Consider the following 21,699-nt stretch of genomic DNA (forward strand, 5'->3'; position numbering starts at 1 on the left):
TTCTTTTACTGTGGGGCTGTTCTCGCTCTGACCCAAAGTGCTCTTCAAAACGTATATCCGACAGTAAGTTGGCAACCCACTCCGGTCCTGGCCCAAGAGTCCAACGCCAGGTCTTCCTGTCCGTCTTGGCGTGGTCCACAACACATATCTCTTGTCTTACGTCGTCTGGAGCCAACCCAACAGCTCTCTTGTGTGTTGAAATAACAGATTGCGACGCCTCTGGTTGGTTTCCCAGCTCGTAACTACCTCACTGAGCCGTGAGAGAGAAGCCGTCGATCCAGTTTACGAGCGCATGCACGTCGCGACGTCGAGCAACCAGGCCATCTTTGAGTTGGCGGCCCCACCGCTATTGGTTTACTAAATAAGCACTGCATCAAAACCATTTGGTACTCGCGGCGCTGACAGAGGACTCACTTGAAGTTTGATTTGAACTGAAGTCTGCTCATTCAAGCCAACTCTAAAGCGTCTCTCTCTCTCTCTCTCTCTCTCTCTCTCTCTCTCTCTCTCTCTCTCTCTCTCTCTCTCTCTCTCTCTCTCTCTCTCTCTCTCTCTCTCTCTCTCTCTCTCTCTCTCTCTCTCTCTCTCTCTCTCTCTCTCTCCTGACTTTGTTTACCTCCCTGCTTTTTGGCTTTCGTTTGTTGTGTGTGCGCTGGACTTGTGTGGTATATTTGTCATTTGTGTTTGGTTCCGAATGGTCCAATTTAATAAAAGCTAAAAACACACACACACACACACACACACAGTATGGACTATGTGATGTAGTGAATTGCACCTTAATAAAGCACGCACACACCTTCTCCCTCACACGCAAAGTGTTTGTGCACACACACGGACTAGATGTAGTGAATTACACATTCATATGCACGCCTGCATACAGCCTCCTAGATACATGTTCGCAAGCAAAGCCAAGACTAGCTGCATTAGAAGATACACACGTACGCTCACTCAAGCATACACTCCTGCAACCCTCCAGCCTTCTTCAAACTGGATAAAAGACAGGGGGGGGGTACCTCGGCCATGTTGATGAGCCCCAGAGCCAGGGTTTTGTACCCCAGGATGGTGCGGTTCTTGTAGCGTTTCCGTCTCTGCAGCATGATCTGCAGTTTGTTGGCGTCCCTCTTCAGGAAGTGGGGGTACTGGAGGGGGGGGGGGGGGGGATAAAGGGACAATCACCATTACACGGGAAGTTATGATGACCCAGATACAGCTGGGAGGAGCACATGTCGTATTTGTTCAGGCTCATTTTTTACATGCCAGACTGGCACAGAGAACACCCGATGGAAAAATAAACATTAAACTCGCATTAGACACACACACACACACACCTGTGAGGTACAGTGTGTTGAACACATGACTATCTATATCCGGGTTGGGCTCATCGAATTGGTGATCTAATAGACTGCTGCAACACATTCATAACCCTTGACAGATTCCCTTTCCCCACAGCATGACCCAATGCGGGCCGGTAATGGGTTCACCGACTATAAACACAACAAAGCAACCGTGTTCAGTCAAGAGACGGGCCATCGGTTCAAACAGGCCAGGTAAGAGCTGGCCTGTTTTAAAGGGATAAATGTTCAATTAAAAAAAACAATCGGATTGAGTTACATATAGTTTATTATACGTGTCCTCTATTTAAATGTGTTTCGCCGATCCCTCCACCTGAACATAGGTGATCGGCGATACCGGCTCAGATCAGCCACAGGTCACCATCGACAGGTTGAACAAGGCTACGGTCTGTGGGTGACCAGGGCGGGGGCTGCAGCTCCGTTATGTACCTGCAGAGAGAAGGTGAGCTGCAGGTCTGTCTCGGTCAGGCCCGCAGCAGACAAGAGGATCTCATTGGAGCGCAGGATACGCTTGGAGCCCTGGGAAAGAGACATAGAGAGAAAGAGAGAGGCACCGAGATGCAGAGAGAGTACAAGACATGATTAAATGTCAGTGGGGTGGGTTACATCATTAGTGTTCCCCGGCTAACACCCTGTCGCCCCCACAACAATGGGGGGGGGGGGGGGTGTGTGTGTGTGTGTGTGTGTGTGTGTGTGTGTGTGTGTGTGTGTGTGTGTGTGTGTGTGTGTGTGTGTGTGTGTGTGTGTGTGTGTGTGTGTGTCTTTGCAACTGTGGATACATCATACAGAGAGGAAATGACAAAGGCAACTGGCAACAGCTGGGTGGGGAGGGGGGGGGGGGGGGGGGCACAGAGCCATCACAGATGACTGCTGATGACACGTTGCCAAGACAACGTGCCGTAGCCGTCAACAACCACAGCGGGTGGAGAATTTACAAAATAGCTGAAGTGCAAAGATGGTGACATAATGATCCGCTTGATTAAAGCAATCAACTAATTCAAAATACTGACAAAATCCTTTGAAATGTTTTCACTATGGTGGAAGTTTAAGGGATAAGTGTCATGTTGGACCCAAGGGCATATTCCATTGTAACATCGATGGACCGTTACAGGAAGAAGTCAACAAACTCAATACCGGATCAATTTGGGATAAAACGACGGCGTGTGTCCTGGAATCATGCTGGACAATCAATGAAGATGCCCCAATGTCCGCCATAGCGAACCTCTCCTTTCAACAGAATGTGAAAACTACAAAAAGCTAAAAGTACAGAGAGATGTCTGCCCTCTCTTCCGAGGTCATACCGGCTCCGCTCTTCAAGACCAGACACCAATGGAGTAGGTAAGCAAACAACGCTTCGTACCGGCCACAGCTGCGCTCAGAGAGAGACGCCATCACAAATCCACTCAGTCCATTGATTAAAGCGGCTGTGTGGCCCTTCGGGGGATGTCTGAGAGGCGCGGAGGGGGGAAATCCATGTGCAGGAATTTATAAACATCAGCACTTGAGGATTCAAGGGGTTTATTCTAATACTGCTGCTTTTAAAAAAGAATAAACCAAACGGGCTGAGATAAGCTCCGACACAATGCGTCTGCTTTTCCCTAACGGATTCAATGCATAGCGACGCAAACACACTTTGACAATACGGTCAACAATGTTGTTAACGTGGAGAAAAAACCTTCTTTGACAATCATGGCTATTGATTTTATTAGGTAAATAAAATTGAAAACCGCCTGTTGGTGCAAGCAGCCATGCTGAACATCAAGGCCTACCATACATTTACATTAGTTACATTGCAGACAGCAATATGGATCCAATCGCTCCCTTTGGATGACTAAAGGGCGACATAAGTTGGTGATCTATGACGTGATCTGAGTGAGAACAATGTTGAGTCTAGTGAATTGCTGATTACCGATTACTGTGTATAGAACACGGAGGAAACGCCCGACACAGCCTGCATCTACATAGTGTCCACCTGCACTGAGAACATACCTGCAGTTTGACCGCGATGACCACGGAGGTCAAGTCTTTGTCCAGCTCCTTCAGCATGATCAGCTTCTTCAGAGTCAGGTTGAAGAGCCTGGAGACACAGACACAGACACACACACACACACACACACACACACACACACACACACACCGTTAGCTTTTAGATGGCGCCGTGAAGTGTCATTTGAAAATGTCAGAATGGTGGCCGCTTTTGACCTTCCATTCAACAGCACTTTCCCCCACCGGACGCTCTCCTTAGTAGACGAGTCTGTAGGGGAAGACCGAGCATTGTGCCAGTCAACACACTGATAGGCAAAGGGCGGATACACACACACACACACACACACACACACACACACACACACACACACACACACACACACGTCTGTTTCTGTCAGGGTCAGTGCAATCAATAATTCATCACTTGGGCGTTTGATGGACAGAAAATGACAAAAATAGATCTCAGAGGGAGGGAGGGAGTAAGGAAGGAAGAAAAGAAAAGAGAACGAAATTCAAAAAGTGAAGGACAGGATGAAAGGAAATAAACACAGCCCGAGACAAGCAAAGTACCTTCATTTCCCCAAAAAAGAGCTGGGAAATTGAACAAAAGAAAAGTCCACACACACAAATGCAGCAACTCCTCCTCAACTGCTTACTGGCAGACCCTCGAGCCCCCCAGCCCGGCTCGCTCTCATTACGCCGCCGGCCCCGCTCCGAGGGGGTTCCGCTGAAGCCTTCTGGGCCTGGGCCCCCCACGGCCTGATGCTGACCATGGGGAGGATACACAGACTACTTTACCCTTCGGCCGCACTAATGCAAATCACTCCCAGCCTCTTCCAGGCCACAGTGGTAATGTCCGCCGAGGTGCATTTAAAGAATACATAGGAGAGGACGGTGCATAGTGGCCCACAAGCAACGTACAGAGAGCATCGGACAGCCAGAAGAGGTCAGCTAACAGTGGTCAGCTAAAAGTGGTTCGCTAGAAGCAGATCGCTCACAACAGACAGTGGAAAGCCGACAGTGGACGGCCGACAGTGGACGGCTAAAAGTGGACGGCTAAAAGTGGACAGCTAGCATTGGAAAGCTATACCCAATGTTAAGATTGACCAGTTGAGGAGCACCGGTTGAAAGCCATGCAACAGTCACAGTTAACGTAGTCAACAGTTAACGTACAGAGAGCCAAATGAATTTCAATGCCCTACTGACAAATAAAGTAGTATTGTTAAGAGTTATGGCTACAAAAGAAGCTTAAGAGTTAACCGCTAGGCGAGTGTAAAGTCTAAGCGGGCTGGCTCTGTGGTCGGCATGAAACTGGACTCCCTGGTGACAGTGGCCGAGAGGAGAACATCCAACAAACTGCTGGCTATTCTGGACAATGTCGGCCATCCTCTGCACACCGTCATCAGCACCCAGAGGAGCTCGTTCAGTGACAGGATGCTCCTCCCAAAGTGCAACACCAACAGATTGAAAAACTCCTTTGTCCCCTGTGCCATTAAACGGTACAACGCCTCACTCCCATCTATCTATCCATCTCTCTAAAACTAGCGATGGCTCCTTTGTTTTCCCCTGGCCTTCGCTGCTGTGCATAAATCAACAAGGGCACATGAGAGGTCAATCCAAAGTACAGTCGGGGGCGGGGGGGGGCGCCAATCACGGGATAAGGCCAAGTTCACCCTACACCTTGTGGCTGCGAACAGTGCTTTGTGAACAGTGCAAACACCGCTTATTATGGTCAGATGCCAGCGGTCGATCTGCTGTTGGCCAGGGGTCTCTCAAGGAAGCCATTAATGGACTTCGAGAAAATGGATGGGCTATGCGTGGTGTGGCTCGACAGAAGGAGAAGAGGGACAGAACAACAGACCGCAATGACATAAAAAAACAAATCCCACATGGCTCAGAGACTGTCGGGTGTCTGCTCTCGGGAGGATTCGCCGCCTTCAAAACAAAAGCGCAGGGCGTATGGTTTTGCATGCTGTCGTCGTCACCGCCGAGCCGGCACAGGGGCCTCAGCAAAGAGGGGGACAGCTGGAGCCGTTGATTACTTGGCACAATGGTGGCGGGTGCATGCGCAATTCCATTATTGGCACGATGCGACGCTGGCTTTGGCTTGGTCAGAGATCAAGAGCCAGAGCCGGAGGAGGGCGAGGACGAGGGCGAGGGGGTGCGGGCGAAGAATGCACAGCCACCAGGTGGACCCCCCCTGATTGGACCATGAAAGTGCCTGCCCGAACGGAGGCAGAGCGTAGCTGTGCGGGATGCAGCAGCAGGTTCATCGCAACGTTGATTCATGGCTTCTGCCTTCCCTCCCACAACCTGCTCCGCCCTATGATGGCAAATGGTAAATGGACTGCATATATATATAGCGCTTTTATCCAAAGCGCTATACAATATTGCCTGACATTCACCCATTCATGCACACATTCACACCCCGACGGCGGCGTCTGCCATGCAAGGGGACAGCCAGCTCGTCGGGAGCAGTTAGGGTGAGGTCATCTTGCTCAGGGACACCTCGACACCCAGCTAGGAGGAGCCGGGGATCGAACTACCAACATTGTGGTTACCAGCCAACCCACTCTACCTCCCCCCCCCCCCCCCCATGATACCCCGCTCTCTCCCGCAACACAACCGCGCAGAGGTGAACGGCGGGCCCCCAGTGGACACACCTCGACAAAGCTGTGTGAATATAGCGCTTTTTGTCGTAAAAGTTATCAGCAAAAGCGGTGTTGAGGCGGTTGCGAATCAATTAATTGTCCAACACTGTTTACGGGGTGTTATATGTGCGACTAACAAAAGTTCATGCAAAGCTAGCACGGTGTTTTTGTGTGTGAATGTGCACAGCAAGTGTGTGTGCGTGCTTGAAGCAGAAGGCAAGCATGCATGTTTGTGTGTGCCTGATATGACTCACTGCTCACCTAAAATATGTATTCCCACCTCGTGCTTTTGAGGGAGTCAAAAAGCCTCAAGTCTCTTCAAAAAGGAGAGAGTGGGTGAGCGAGCAATCATGTCCTTCCTTTATGACGTAGCACCATGCCTCCCTATGCTTTGGGGATGGGGGGGGGGGGCTTTAGTCTATTTAGTATATTTAGGCTTATGATGCCTCGTTTTCATTCGACCAATCAGAACAGCCGACCTATAAAATGTTGTTTCACGAGCACCTGTGTTGATGCATACACAGCCCCTCCCCCCATCCAGCCACCCACACACACACTTTATTTAGCAGAAGCTTTCATCCAAATCGACCTACAATAAGTGCATTCAACCAGAAATTTTAACAATCATGAAAGTACATACAACTCATCAAACTAGCAGACTGCTTGAAGCGCACCATTTTACAGAACAAGAGATGGAGGATGATTTATTGATTTATTTTTTCTCTGGGCCAAGATGCACTCCGATGAGTTTTCAGTCTTTGATGGAAGGTGTGTAGGGTTTCTCCTGTCCGCATGTCAGTGGGAAGCACGTTCAAGCGCACGCGCGCACACACACACACACGGCAAGACATCAAAATGTTCATAACCATCTATAGTGGATCGATAAGTCGATCAGCAGAAGATGTATTGATAAACATTGACAGTCTGTAAATGATTTTACCAGCTAAAAATAGCAAATTAAAAATAAATCAATGGATGAGTTGACTATGGGTGCCTTCCCAGTCCTTCAATACTCCATTAAGGGAATAATTAATATGGATGAGAACAGAGATGCAGCCCACAGTGACTTATGAGATTATGTTTGTCTGCATACTGTGTGTGCACACACGTGCGTGTCTATGTTATTGCGTGTGTGTGTGTGTGCATGACGGTGTACGTGTCTGTGTCTGTGGCTTTAAGAAGCAGGTGCTTTGCTTCTGGTTGCCGTGGCAACAATCAATCCAGTGCAGCTTGACCTTGCAGAGTCTTTTCCAGCAGCCCGAGCTGCAACTGGTTTGTGTATTTTCTCTCTTTATTTGACCCCTGGTATCAAGATGGTATCATGAGCGGACATGTTGGCCCCCAACACAGACATAAAAAGGTTTTCCCTTCTGTACATCTCTCCCTCTCTCTTAACTTCAAACTGTTTATCCCCCCCCCCACGACCTACAAGGCACATACCAACACGTACGTTAGAATAACAGTGTGAACGCCTGGACACCCCCCCAACTCAGCGGAGTCCGAGGCCAGAGGGTAAGGTGAGGACTTACATGAGTGTGTGTCCTTCAAACGAAAACTGTAAACAGAAGAGCCTGTTGAGGAGATGTTAATGGGCCCTAAAAGCCAACCCAAGGGCCGATGACTCTCTTCCCCCCCCCCCCCCCCCCCCCCCCCCCACACACACACACACACACAGAACGATCATGTGGTGCACAAAGACATAAAGGGTTGGCCAGTGTGACTCACACCCAAAGATGACATCAAACAGCTGTCCTGTGTGTGTGTGTGTGTGTGTGTGTGTGTGTGTGTGTGTGTGTGTGTGTGTGTGTGTGTGTGTGTGTGTGTGTGTGTGTGTGTGTGTGTGTGTGTGTGTGTGTGTGTGTGTGTGTGTGTCCAGCCCTCTCTGCCTCCCTCAACAAATGCGTAGCCTCTCCAGAGTCACTTAAAATCTCTGGATCAAAAGTCTTTGATCCTGGGAGATATATATATGCCCGGGAGGATCTCTCTCTTACACTCACACTCACACACACAATCTGCCCCTGATCAAGTTGCAAGCCATTTCCAAACATTTTAAAATGATGGATGAAATGGAGGGAGTTTCAATAAAAAAGCAGCAATCTACAGAGTCATCATATCAGGGTTTGTTCAGGCCGTGGCCATATTTGGAAATCCATAACTGGCAAGGCCAGATGGATATTCAAACGTGAATACCTGGAAGGTCTCACGAGGCTTAGTTCGTATGATGAGCAATCAATTTGGAAATCAGAGATACAGAGAGGGAGAGCGAGAGATGTTCAATTAGGCTATAACTAGAGCGTAAAACATTCCCGGTGACCGAGCGATCGTCTATTCTGGAGAAAACCCTCTTGGCGGTGCTGTGCTACGGGCTAACACTCTGGCTAGCTTGGATACAGTTGGCGTTTGGACAGAGTGTGTAATGCCATTCACGTAGAGCTATGCCAAAAAAAAAAGTATAGTTCACTAACTGATTGACGTCACAACGCAACGCCATTTCCCATTTCGGAAGCATAGGGGCACCGGAATGTAATCGGTAGTGATTGTGTTTTGGTCGTTGGCAAGTAATTCGTGAAATTATTTCTCATTAATGGGGAGACGTTTTTTTCTTTGAAAAAAACTAAACAAAGTGTTGACAGGACTAGGTTAGGAGTATCTACAAAAAGCAACATGATGCATTCTGATGCACATACCATAGTGCCTTGGCCAGATGGGCTGGTCAGGAGGCGGGACTTCCCTGCCACACAGGCGGGAGAGACGAGGCAGTGGCTGAGCAGTAAATCAATCATGCTGCAAGGACATGGGGCCGTCTTTTATCAAGTTTAAAGAAGGCTGGAGGGTTGCTGGAGTGTATGCTTGAGTGAGCGTACGTGTGTATCTTCTAATGCAGCTAGTCTCGGCTTTGCTTGCGAACATGTATCTAGGAGGCTGTATGCAGGCGTGCCTATGAATGTGTAATTCACTACATATAGTCTGGACTGTGTGTGTGCAGTTTGTGTGTGAGTGAGTAGGCGTGTGCGTGCTTTATGAATGTGCAATTCACTGCATCACATAGTCCATACTCTCTGTGTGTGTGTGTGTGTGTGTGTGTGTGTGTGTGTGTGTGTGTGTGTGTGTGTGTGTGTGTGTGTGTGTGTGTGTGCGTGCGTGCGTGTGTGTGTGTCTGTGTGTGTGTATGCGTGCAATCACTTTGTGTGGGAGTGAATGCATAGGTGTGTGCTTGCTTTAAGTCTGGGATGCGTGCGTGTGCATGTGTGTGCGCACTCCCAAGCCACAGCACACACACACACACACCGACCAGGTCCCTCCAGATTACCATGCGGGTCACATCTGCAGACGGAGGAGACGCTGCACAGTCTCTGCTGCTCCACCAGCCAGCCAGCGCATCATGCAGTGCATAGACCTTCAACAGCACTATTATTGGCTCCTGTGTCATGTCTCTCTGTGCCGTTTTTTAGTCCGTTGTTTAACGAGTCGACACACGCCTATCCTAATCCTAATCATGACTGTGGAGTAATGCCCTGCTGCCTAGTATACAGGTCAGCGGAGACAAAGAAACAGCGCATGTCTGGATGATGAGCAAGGGTATGAGTGAATAATGCATGGAGGTTAAATAATGCAAAGGTCTGTGTATTGACTGAAAGCTGGTGCCTGGACAAACCAGGGAATGTCTAAACCAGCATAGTCACTTCACGTGGGTGGCAGTAGAGAACTACAGAACAGCAGAGAGAAGTACACACCAATAGAGGACTACTGACCAGCAGAGAACTACAAACCAGTAGAGAACTCCACACCAGTAGAGCACTACAAACAATCATACAACTAGAAACCAGTAGAGAATCCCGCCAGTTATGCGCTGGGCTGTCTAATGCCTTAAACAAACACATTTTGATTAAAGTAAACAATCATTATGCAAATGGCCACACTAACATGCAAAACTCTCACATGGTGGTCATGATTAGGATCTTGTCCGTGCCAGAACCACAGCCCATAATACTGCCCTGCACACCCACTGATGGTGTCGGTAGATGATGATGGTGGTGGTGGGGACTGGCGTACAAAGATAAACATTTATGCACAATACACTGCACGTGCATAGGAACACGAACACACACACGATTATAAAGGGGCTAATCAGTATGCATAAATACACCCAGACTGGCTCCTTTAGTTCCTGATACACACACACACTCTGAAAGTGACACAACACTAGGTCCAAAATGTTTCACCAGAGGGGAACACAAAGTGTTTGTATAGACAATGACATATGTTTGAGTCTCTGAGGCTTGAGTCTTTCGAGTCCTGAGACTCAAGCCTTTTGTTTGCCAGACTATCATTTGCATGGATAGTCAGACCATTTGATTTAGCGTTTAGCCTCCAAACAGGTGGTGCCTCTAAGAGGGCAAAACTCGCACCTGGCTAGAGCCCCTCAAGACGTTACAGCTGGTAAAAGCCAATCACATGCCAAGGAAAGGCATCGAACAATGGGAGATTTTTGTCATCGGGCTAGCCATCAAGCACACATAGATGAGTGCAGCCCCGACTTAATTCTGACAGTGACACACACCAGCTGAATGCAGTGATTGCAATAAAATTACCACAAAAATATATTTCAAATGAATACCCAGTGCGGCCAACAAAGATAAGCAACATAAAAGGAGAAGACACATTTTTAATTGTATTCCTATGGACATGAACGTACACACACACACACACACACACACACACACACACACACACACACACACACACACACACACACACACACACACACACACACAATGATTCTGTATTCCCCATCCCCCCCCCTCTCTCTCCATCACTCGGGGATCTCCACATGTTCCGTCTCGAATTGCTGTAATTATAATAATCCCTTTATCCCGGTTTTCCCTGCTATTCAACTCCACCCAAAATAACACGCATACAACACTCTCGCCCGTGTTCATACATACACACACGCGTGCGCGCAGAGTTGCAGAGTATAGAAGTGTGTGTGTTTAAATGGGACACGTGCGCATTAAGCACATGTGAAAGAGGAACATTCGTGGCTGGCGCGATGCATGTGCGGGCCCCGCTAACACGCGTGTTTGAGTGGGTCGGGGTGAGCGAGTCAAAGACGGGGGCTCATCTGCAGAAGTAGGTTACATTATCCTAGGGCTCACGTAACAGGCTTTACACTGAGAGGCCCATACGCCAACCAACGTGGCACTACCGTCTTCTGCCCCGCGTGACAGCAGCGGAGCCACTGTGTGGGCGTGTGTGTGTGTGTGTGTGTGTGTGTGTGTGTGTGTGTGTTTCTGTGTGCACGCGGACCTTCTGGGGCGCAGTGAGTCACGCCCGACGAGAAATCGAGAGGAAGAGCAGAAGTAATTTCCCCACAGAAGCCACAAATTGCGCGCGCGCAATTGTGTGTGTGTGTGTGTGTGTGTGTGTGTGTGTGTGTGTGTGTGTGTGTGTGTGTGTGTGTGTGTGTGTGTGTGTGTGTGTGTGTGTGTATGCAGGTGGGTGTGGGACCACAAGATGCACACACACACACTCAGAGAGCCAATCTTGAAAGGATCTTCGCCGTTTGGTCCCAACTGACCCGCGGGCATGGGTTGTTGGTTTATTAAGAGTGTGTGTGGGGATGTGCGTATGTGTGTGTCCTTATGCATGACGCATGTGTCAGCACCTTAGGGCTAGACTAGCCATCTGTGCATAGGCGTGTGACACTGCTTTGCAATGTGCGTAGCATAAAGACAACAAAATGTATACAAGGAGAGAAAACCATAAAGCAACAAAGTACTTGATCACACGCATCCCATTCACAAACACGAGGGACAACCACACGATCATGCAGTAAAATGAATGTATGCCTCAGAACAAAGTCAAAGGCAAATAGTGATGGCTCCCACTTTGAGAGGTAGTGTTGCATTGAGGGACCAAAGTAATCACCCCTTTATACAGTTGGAATAACACGGGTGTTGCTCCTAGCATTAATTATGGGTCCATTCAATTTAGGCATGGCAGTGCACCTCTACAGACATAGCTACTCAAGTAAAGGTACATTGACCACGGTGGTGCTGCGACGGACGTCCATTAAACTGACCCAACGTTAGAGCTACAGGAAAAGGAAGTTCATTTACACTGCTACTGCCCATCTGTGAAAAGGGGTCATTGGCCCGTTGACTTTGGTTGACTTTGGCTTTCTTAAACACAGCACTTTGTTCCTCTGATAACAGAAGGCTACTCCGGTTTCAAATGAACGCCAGCCGTCTGGACAAGTTACAAATCACACGGATCATGACTGGCCTGGCTAACGCCAGACCTCATCTCAATCTACATTGAGATGAGGTCTGGGAGCCACACATTCATTTTCTCGTATTTGAGGCGTGGTTTACGATTGCCCGGAGCCGTTTATTGGGCGCTACGAATGTCTATCATTTGAGTCTGTACGTAGCTCATAGCCAATCGTATCAATTATACCAGATGACGTAAGTAGAGCAACAGAAACTCGATGAGGAAGAAGACGATGGGTGTGTCGAATAGACGTCGCCATCGTCTTGCCGTCCCCCCCCGTTCTGCGATTGGTTCCCTATCTCAGGCGAAATTCGGATCCATGGAATCCAGGAAATCGCGCGCAAGGCAGCATGGGTATAGCCAGGCTAGATCATGGCGGTGACACCGAAACGTTTCAAATCCAAAATGGCGGCCAAAGTGACGCTGTTTAGGCGGGGAACATAACCAACCACAGGGAGAGAGACCGCCACTAAAAGCCTTGCAAGGTGATCCTTCAAGTGCCAGAGTGCTCGTGAACATAACGGTGGAAAAGCGTTTGGAAACGGTTCGTCCACGCCGGAGCCATCGCGGCTCCACAGTGAGGGTGGGAGGAGATCCGTAACGGGGCCAACGGGAGAGAGATGGGCGGTGTCCGCCTAGGAGGGGCTGGTGAGCCAATCAGGGCGGCGGAGTAGACAGACACTGATACGGGGCTCTTAAGGTATAGGGTTTTATTATGATGAATAGATAGCTCTACATCCCTCTGAGGGGGGAGAGACCTAGAAAGAGACAGAGAGAGAGAGAGAGAGAGAGAGAGAGAGAGAGAGAGAGAGAGACCGAGAGATCGAATGAAAACACAAGATGCAACTAAACCGTTCCCAAAAAATGCGGCTTTAAATTGAGAGACTGAGGAAGCGAGGAGGTTGAAGATGATTAATAAAGAGAGGGAGGAGGGGGGAGAACGAGAGAGATTGATAGAGAGACTTAAGACAGGGGATCCAGACTTAACTCCATAACTCCACCATTGATAGCGACAGGCGGAGCGAGAGAGACAGACAGGGGGAGAGCAGTCGGTAAATCCACCCCCTCCCCCTCCTCCTCCCTGCTCCACAGCTCTTTACGGCCTGTTGGACATTCCCCTGCTGTCTGCTGTTGTCCTACACCATACAACGCCTGCTCCATCACACCAAGTGGCCCACGTCACCCCCAGAACCTGCTCTCCCTCAATAATCCTCCCCTCATTCTCGCTGTTCTTAAAGCAACCTTTCTGCACCGACCGTGTGTGTGTGTGTGTGTGTGTGTGTGTGTGTGTGTGTGTGTGTGTGTGTGTGTGTGTGTGTGTGTGTGTGTGTGTGTGTGTGTGTGTGTGTGTGTGTGTGTGTGTGTGTGTGTCTCTCCCTTAGAAGATGTTTAATCCCCTTTCCACTATCCTCCACATATTTCACACCTCTACCGTTTCCAACACCACTCCCACTTTACAGTTCGTCCTTCTCCAATTCCTCGTGTTACTACTGGGTGTCAGATATGAAATCTGATGTGCATATGAATATATTATGTATGTATTTATACATTGATACAGGAATAGACAGACGAAAAAGGAAGCGGCCTCTATTTCCCTTTTTTCCCCTCCCTCGCCTTGATTTGATTGGTCACTTGGATGTCCTTGTTGCCGCGGGCAACCGTCCGAGCCACGCCCAGCCGTCTCACAGGGGACGGGCGGCGAGAACCACAACAACAAGTGACCTCACGCTTATTTCCGCCGGCCCCTCCCTCGACCACCCCTCTCTCTCGTTCTTAACCTATCTCTTGCTCCCCGTCGCCCTCTCCCTCTCTCATCCAAGGCCTACAGCCCCAGGCAAGGACACACTGAGGGGCCGGGACTTCCTGAGCACCCACACGTTATCCCGTCTGGACACACACATGGGCTCGATGGGTTGCATCAAGGCCCAACGTGGAGCCGGGACGCCACTGTGTGTGTGTGTGTGTGTGTGTGTGTGTGTGTGTGTGTGTGTGTGTGTGTGTGTGTGTGTGTGTGTGTGTGTGTATGTGTGTATGTGTGTGTGTGTGTGTGTGTGTGTGTGTGTGTGTGTGTGTGTGTGTGTGTGTGTACGCATCGAGCGCCTTCCTGCAATAGAAGATCCTTGTTCGATCGTCGCCGCCGTCGTTTCCGATCCAATACACACAGCGTGAAACACGACCCCTCGTGGAAACGTCGCTACCGACACACGTGCACACACACACACACACACAAAGCACAAGACCAGGCGAGTGCACGCACACGCAAACACTGATACAATTGACCCCTTCATTAACGCGATTACAGATTAATGAGCATGGCAAACTCCTAATCCGGAGCAGTTTCAGACCCTGTAATTCATCTCTCGCCCCCCCCCCCCCCCCCCCCGGTGGATCCACTCACAGCGCGCGATTGGCTATCGGGGGGAAATAGGAAACCCCCTATCGCAACGGAAGATCGCAATGGCTTCCTTGGTTATGGACCAACACATTGTGTGTTTGCGCGCGCACACACACACACACACACACACACACACACACACACACACACACACACACACACACACACACACACACACACACAAACACACACACGAGAAGACCAGTTGACAGCAAGATGCTCATGTTCCGGGGGGTGGGGGGAGACGGGGGGTATGTGAGCCATGTGCTCTTGGCAGACTGGAAACAGCCCTGTGTGCACACGAGCTTAAGCCTGAGTGACATTCAAGTTATGCGATTTCTGTACTCCATCATTTATTCGCTCGTGTGCATCTATTTGCTGAATCTGCTCCCACGGACCTTGGTGGCGTTTACCTTTCACCAATACACCGGCTTGCCCCTCCCTCAGGCATAAAGAAAAAGAACTCAGCTATTTTTGGGGGGTTATGCGCAAATTAAAAAAAATGTGCATGAAAACAAGTGAATGGGGAAACACACCTCGTGGCCGCATTGCCGTCCTCTCCCAGGGCTTTCGGATTTTCCGAAAGACCGGGGAGACATCAGCTTACACGCGGGACACATTTGTAGTTTTGTTTTGGGGGGGGGGGGGGGTCTCCCCGGACGTGTCATTCGCCCTACACTACAGGCACACGTATCCCCGGCGCTGCGTCAAGGTCAGGGTGTGTTAACTCTATCAGGGGACGTGAGATGACACCGCAGGGAGAGAGTTTGGTAAGCTGAGCCGCTCAGGGATTACCACGCAGAGACAATCCACCCAAGTTACACCTGCACCGCGCGCATGACACACACACACACACACACACACCAGAAGAGCCAACTCCTCCGAGAACATCTCGGTAGCCGATGTGACATTATTGTTCTCGTTTCACACTTTTGCTTGCCGTTTCACACTTTTCACTTAATGTGACGCACCCTACCACATCTCCTACGACACACTGGACCACCACGGCTCAACAAGGATACACATAGAAATAAAAATCTAGCCCTGACTGATTCCTTTAGTAACTCTTCTGCACACAAGCATGCTACCCTGTTCGTGAGGCACTTTTGTTTTGTAGATGCACTTTCATCCCTAAATGTATTCCACAGCTTCTCACTCTAGGATCAAGAGGAGTCCGCGGACAAATAACAACGACAGCACAGAGGTTTTCCTGCTTTGTTTCCCATACTGGCAATATGCTCCGGAGACAGAACAACCCGAAACACTTCATTCAAATGATGAGTCAAAGGCTTTGTCAGGGCTCCACTGCAAAACCCGCCTGTGGCCTGGGATTTGGATATCAGTCAACGAATGACACCAGCTAGCAGATCCTGCCCTGATGCCCTGACACACACACACACACAAATCAATCGAAACAAAACGACGAACCCCAGAGCATTTAACGGCTCTGTGGGTCGAGATGAATTTTCAGTGTGTGTATGTATGTATGTTCACTAGGTCAGTAATTCAGCAGCTTCTGAATGTCGCAATACTGTGCTGATAGATCACATTCTTTTGACAGTTCCGTGTGTGTGTGTGTGTGTGTGTGTGTGTGTGTGTGTGTGTGTGTGTGTGTGTGTGTGTGTGTGTGTGTGTGTGTGTGTGTGTGTGTGTGTGTGTGTGTGTGTGTGTGTGTGTGTGTGTGTGTGTGCGCGCGCGCTAGCACACTGAAGCCCTGCTTTTGGTGTCGCCGTTAGTGTAGCACCCACCATTGTTTTGCAGGGTCGATCACGCTCTAACAATTGCACCATGCCAGCAAACACACTCCTCTAAACTTGCTGTTTACACACCACAGTCGCGTCACAGAAACAGTTTGCACCAGCACCGGTGCAATGCAATGAACCCCTCACATATTGTTATTATACAGCATTGGCATGCTTTGCAAAAGCCAGTGTTATTTCTTGGGTACATGGGGGAGAGACAGGCAGAAAGGTATGTGTTTCAGCTGAATGCCTGTAATCCAGATCTGTATGAGTGTCTTGGATTTTGGAAGGCTTGTTCATGGAAGCATATCATTATAATACAAACCACCACAACAGTGAAGTCCTACTGCGGTCACAAAACAGACTGGCACTGCTGGAGAGCGGTTACTGGCAACAGTGCATGGATTCAGATGGGACCACAGGACACACACACACACACACACACACACACACACAACGGGGGGGACTGGGAATGGTAATTGGCAATCCCGACATCTGAACGATCGTTACGAAGAACGCCAAATGATTTGCTTGGCAGGGGCTCGCGATTTGAACGATGAGATTGTTCACAGGCCTGTTTCTCATTCCAAATTCTAACGCCTTATTAATTCATGATCCATCAGCAGTGTTTTATTTTAATCCATGTACATGGACTGACTAAGAGACCAGTACGCCTCATAGATCAATCATGGCGCATTCTATGAGCCATCATTTAAAAAAAGGCCAGTTTTGACATCTGCACTCTGCAGCAGCTCTGTGGGCTGGCGCCGAATCGTCCGCAGGGAACGGGAATGAGTGATACCGCGTCATGCGGTGCCTTACAGGCGCACAGCAGGAAGAGGTGAGGACATGCGGGAGGACCGGGGCTGTTGTTCTAACACCACCCGAGAGAGAAACAACAGACGCCAGAGAGGGACTTTGGTCTGTGTGTGCGTGTGCGTGTGCGTGCGCGTGTGTGTGTGTGTGTGTGTGTGTGTGTGTGTGTGTGTGTGTGTGTGTGTGTGTGTGTGTGTGTGTGTGTGTGTGTGTGTGTGTGTGTGTGAGTGTGTGTGTGTCAAGCGCAAAACAGATTGTGGGGTGATTGTAGGAGACCCTGCAGAGAAGGAATAAGGAAATAAAATGGTAATAAAAAAAAAAATAAAAAAGGTCTGTGTGTGTGCGTCTGTGGGTCTCTCTCACACTGCTCGAGAGACCCACATAATTCAACTGATTGAATTGCAGAGAACAACGGTGAAGGAGTGAGTGAGTGAGTGATGAGCGGGGGAGAGGATGGGGGAGGACCCGCGCAGTACTGCTTTTGCACAACTGAACCTGGCACCCAGCCGGTCGTGACGATGGCAACGACTTACAGCAGGTTAGGAGGAGAAGGAGGACGAAGAGGTGAGGAGGAGGAGGAGGAGGAGGAGGACGTCTTTAAGAGGTTTGACCTCATGTGCCCACGTCTGGGTCCCTGCTCAACGGTTGGGGGGGGGGGGGGGGGGTCTCACAGACTCCGAGTGAGAAACAGAGAGAGAGGGAGGGAGGAAGGGAGGGAGGGAGAGAGACTACGTCAACCCCACGACCCAGCATGGTCAGCCCAAAACTGTTAGTCACTGCTTGTCGATAACATCAACGGCATCATCAACTCTGAAGCCTTGTTTTCTAATCGGCCATCACGAGGGGAAGACGTAGGGGTGAGGGGGATAAAAAGACTACCAAAACATTTTTGCCTTGGTTTCACTTATGTGCGTTTTTCATTATTATATTCGGCATACATAACTCTTTCGAACATAAAAACGACATAGTCGTAGACACAATAACTCTGCTTTCATGCTTTCATTTGCCCTTACCCCCTTTCTTATCCCACAGCAGCGCACTGGAGTAGATCCTGAGAATAGCCCCCCTCCCCGAAATCGAATGAATCGAGAATCAATCTTGAATCTGTTATTGATTATGAATTGCATAGTGAGCCGAAAAAAAAAATCAAAGTTGATTGGAGCACTGAGATGCGGAGACTCGTCCTAACCCCTGGAAGGCGACCGGTAACCCTGCATGGCAAGGAGAATGACCCCTGCACACCGCTAGCAGAGATAAGAGAAGCAGCTGCCAGAATAAGGGGAAGTTCATCATCCAATTCACGAGAAGACATTTGAGAAACAGGAAAGAACGCAAACGAGTCAAGCATTATTTAGGAGATGGAGAATGTCTGGGTAATTTGCGTGTCAACCTTTTTGCTGTCCTGAACGGCTGACCACGATAAGCCAACATCGGACTGAATGACTGATTCGGTATAAATTATAAATGATATTAAAGGACTTTCTTTTTACAAGGTGGTGGGCGAGTGGGTACTTGGCGAAGTATGACTCAGACTTGTATTTGGAAATAGTATGTGTGTCACACGGGTGGACACACATGCACACACACACACACACACACACACACACACACACACACACACACACACACACACACACACACACACACACACACACACACACACACACACACACACACACACACACGATGTCGTCACCTTCCTCCCCGCATCCGATAAGCTTAATGCTGGCCTGCATCTGAGAAACACGTTGATCGCCCGTCTCGTTTAAAAACCGTAGACGGCGACAACGGCGGCGTAAACGAACCACGGAAAGCGGTGCTTCCCCTCTCCATCACTCCATCGTCGCTCCATCTCCACAACGGCTCCGCGGTGGGTGGGGCCGGCTTGGTGAGGTTAATTATATTGGAGACATGTATGGATTAGCTGTGAGGGAGCAGACACTACAGCACTTCTGGGGAACCCAGTGTGTTGGTTCGTATGAGGTGCTGGGGAAATCAATTGTAAGGAATTGCGTGTGTGTGTGAGAATTAGATATGGGCACATCAGGAAAAATATGAACTGGATACGGAAGCTCGCACACACACACACACACACACACACACACACACACACACACACACACACACACACACACACACTTCTAAGCAACAATCAATTCACAGACTACAGGATTCTGCTTAGTCACAGAACAGTGGTAGATTTTCATTGACTTTCCAAAAAATAAAAAAGGGGGAGCTCATATTGACAAAACTGCAGTCATTTCAAATGTAATCCGTCAAATGTGCTCACAAAAGATAAGAGAATTGCGTCACCAAAAGGGTAGTAATAGAGCTTATTTGAATCGGGTAGACGTCTGTTCATTTGGATTGTGTAAACCGAGTATATTACCCCACCGTTTAATCCTGAAAAATGTCGACACAATACGCTTAACCAGGCTCAACAATCACATGCAGTTTTATAGTTGACTTTTGACCTTGAGATCTAACAGGCAGAACTCGTGACATAAAAGCGACTACGAGATATCGACATCAAGTAGACCAGTAGCTACTCTAGGTATTCCATTGTTATTCCAGTAGCAATCTGCAAGACATACATGTAGAGTATACGTCTTTCAGTCTACCCTCAACCTATTACCATGTTCCACATATCCATCAGCAATAGAGTGAACACACACTTTGGTGAATATCAATAAACCTTAGAAACCAACCCCCAGTGGTGGATTATGTGACATCAAAACAACAATGGCTAGTCCTACAACAACATCCAACTGAGTACCATGATGTATGGATGGATGGTGGTCATTGTCTCTTGAAACAACACCGTGTTATCATAGCGTAGGAATAAAGGACAGCGCCGGGTGATTATAGGACGCAGGTACACGGAGAACGAAATTTACATTGAAAGTGAAATGTAAATGAGTGTAACGCAAGCTGCGGTGCGGCACACGCCGTATTTTTGTTTGTCAATGAGGTAGAGATACAGCTATCTTCTGTCTATTGAGAGAACAAGACAATGACACTAACGTTGCACACGCAGACCGCCAGACTGTTAAGCCTCAATTGGCTATCGCCTTGGAATACCTCTCCTAATCATTAGCCAGAACCATGCGACCCATCAGACACGAAAGACGAGCGATTGGTGTATACCACTGGGTCAACATTACAGCAAACAACATTACATGAAACACTACCGACAGACAGACAGCAGACAGAGTGAGATAGAGATGCGAGGAGAGCCCTCTCTGCCAGCTGACACTCACCTCGGCACACAACTGGGCGAGGATCGGTCAACTTCCCAGGTGGCGTAGAGGTTCATGTGCACCGGGCGGTTCGACGCGATCGTAACCGGTTTGGAGGGCTGCATGTGCGGCGAGGGGACACCCCCAGTCCGCGGGAGCCCTCCGCGCTCCGACATCCTGGAGGCTTGTTCTTAGCCAAGTACACAAAAAAGGGTTCAAACGAAACGACCAGGGGGTATATCCGTGGTGTGACCGCCTGTTTTTTTTGTCTGGTTCCCACTCTTCACGTTTGCCTGGTAACAATTCCCAAACGCATAGCCCTAGCTGCAAATGCGCAAAAAAGACGTCGGGGAGCCGAAGTTGATCCGGTGTGGAGCTAATCGCCTCGCTATATTAGTGACAACATTGCAGCCTCGACGTCATTTCACGCCGTGAGCTCGCGCTGAAAAAAAGCCCCCCAGTTTACTCCACAACTTCGGTCGTAAAATGTTTATCGGTGCAGGAAGCGGAAATTTCCCCCCACCCCTCCTCTCCTCCTCCAACAAAGTCTCACAATGAGCCGAAAAAAGAGCGACGCCTCTAGTTAAAGACGTACGACTGTTGCTTTGCAGAGACGTGTGGACCGACAACATGAGAGATAAGGGTTTTTTTGAATTGGCAGTGAAACTCCAACCGATACATTTATTTAAATGTTGTTGTACTCTTGATAAAATAAATACATGAAAGGAAAATGTTATGTCGATGTTTTTGTAATTGTACACCTTGATCCATAAAAACCATTATGCATGTCTTACAATAATTGGATAATCGGTACACAATGATTTACATGATTGACGTTTTATATTACAGCAGGTGCATCATACGGGATGTTTCATAGGCTAGCAAATATGTCAATATATTTTTTTAAAGGACAGTGGTTTTTTTTTCAAAGTTTTCTTTGCACAAGTTATATCTGCATATGCTCGGATCTTTAAAAAAGCACAGCGGAGGATTGCCCACCCATGCACATCCTGCGCGCGTGAGTCACTGGTGATTGCCCGCGCCCACAACGAGTAGGTGAGAAGGAAAAGGCACGAGACAAGATGTGCGCACAGGCATTGCGTCATCTGGTAACTTCTGTATACAATCTCACTTTGATTCATCAAAGTCCCTGTGAGCTATGAGAATCGTAAAGTTAGAATCTCTCAAGCAGTAAAGATTGTTTTGGTTTTCTTGTAGGCTATATCAAAAATGTAGTCCTACATTTTT

At 48.8% G+C, this 21,699-nt stretch overlaps 1 protein-coding gene across 2 annotated transcripts in view; it reads right to left on the reverse strand.

Moving 5' to 3' along the window:
• Positions 1-20,906, reverse strand: part of pacs1 (phosphofurin acidic cluster sorting protein 1) — a 41,799-nt gene extending 20,893 nt beyond the window's left edge. For both annotated transcript variants that reach the window (XM_079757590.1, XM_079757589.1), the window contains exons 1-4: positions 20,473-20,906; positions 3,339-3,426; positions 1,779-1,868; positions 1,011-1,136 (exon numbers count right to left, since the gene is read on the reverse strand). In XM_079757590.1, coding sequence (XP_079613716.1) covers positions 1,011-1,136; positions 1,779-1,868; positions 3,339-3,426; positions 20,473-20,627 — 459 coding nt within the window. In that variant the 5' untranslated portion in view covers positions 20,628-20,906. The remainder of the gene's footprint in view (positions 1-1,010; positions 1,137-1,778; positions 1,869-3,338; positions 3,427-20,472) is intronic.
• Between the last annotated feature and the right edge of the window lie 793 nt (positions 20,907-21,699).

This window comes from Pollachius pollachius (assembly GCF_949987615.1).
Source record: "Pollachius pollachius genome assembly, chromosome: 20".
Taxonomy (NCBI): Eukaryota; Metazoa; Chordata; class Actinopteri; order Gadiformes; family Gadidae; genus Pollachius; species Pollachius pollachius.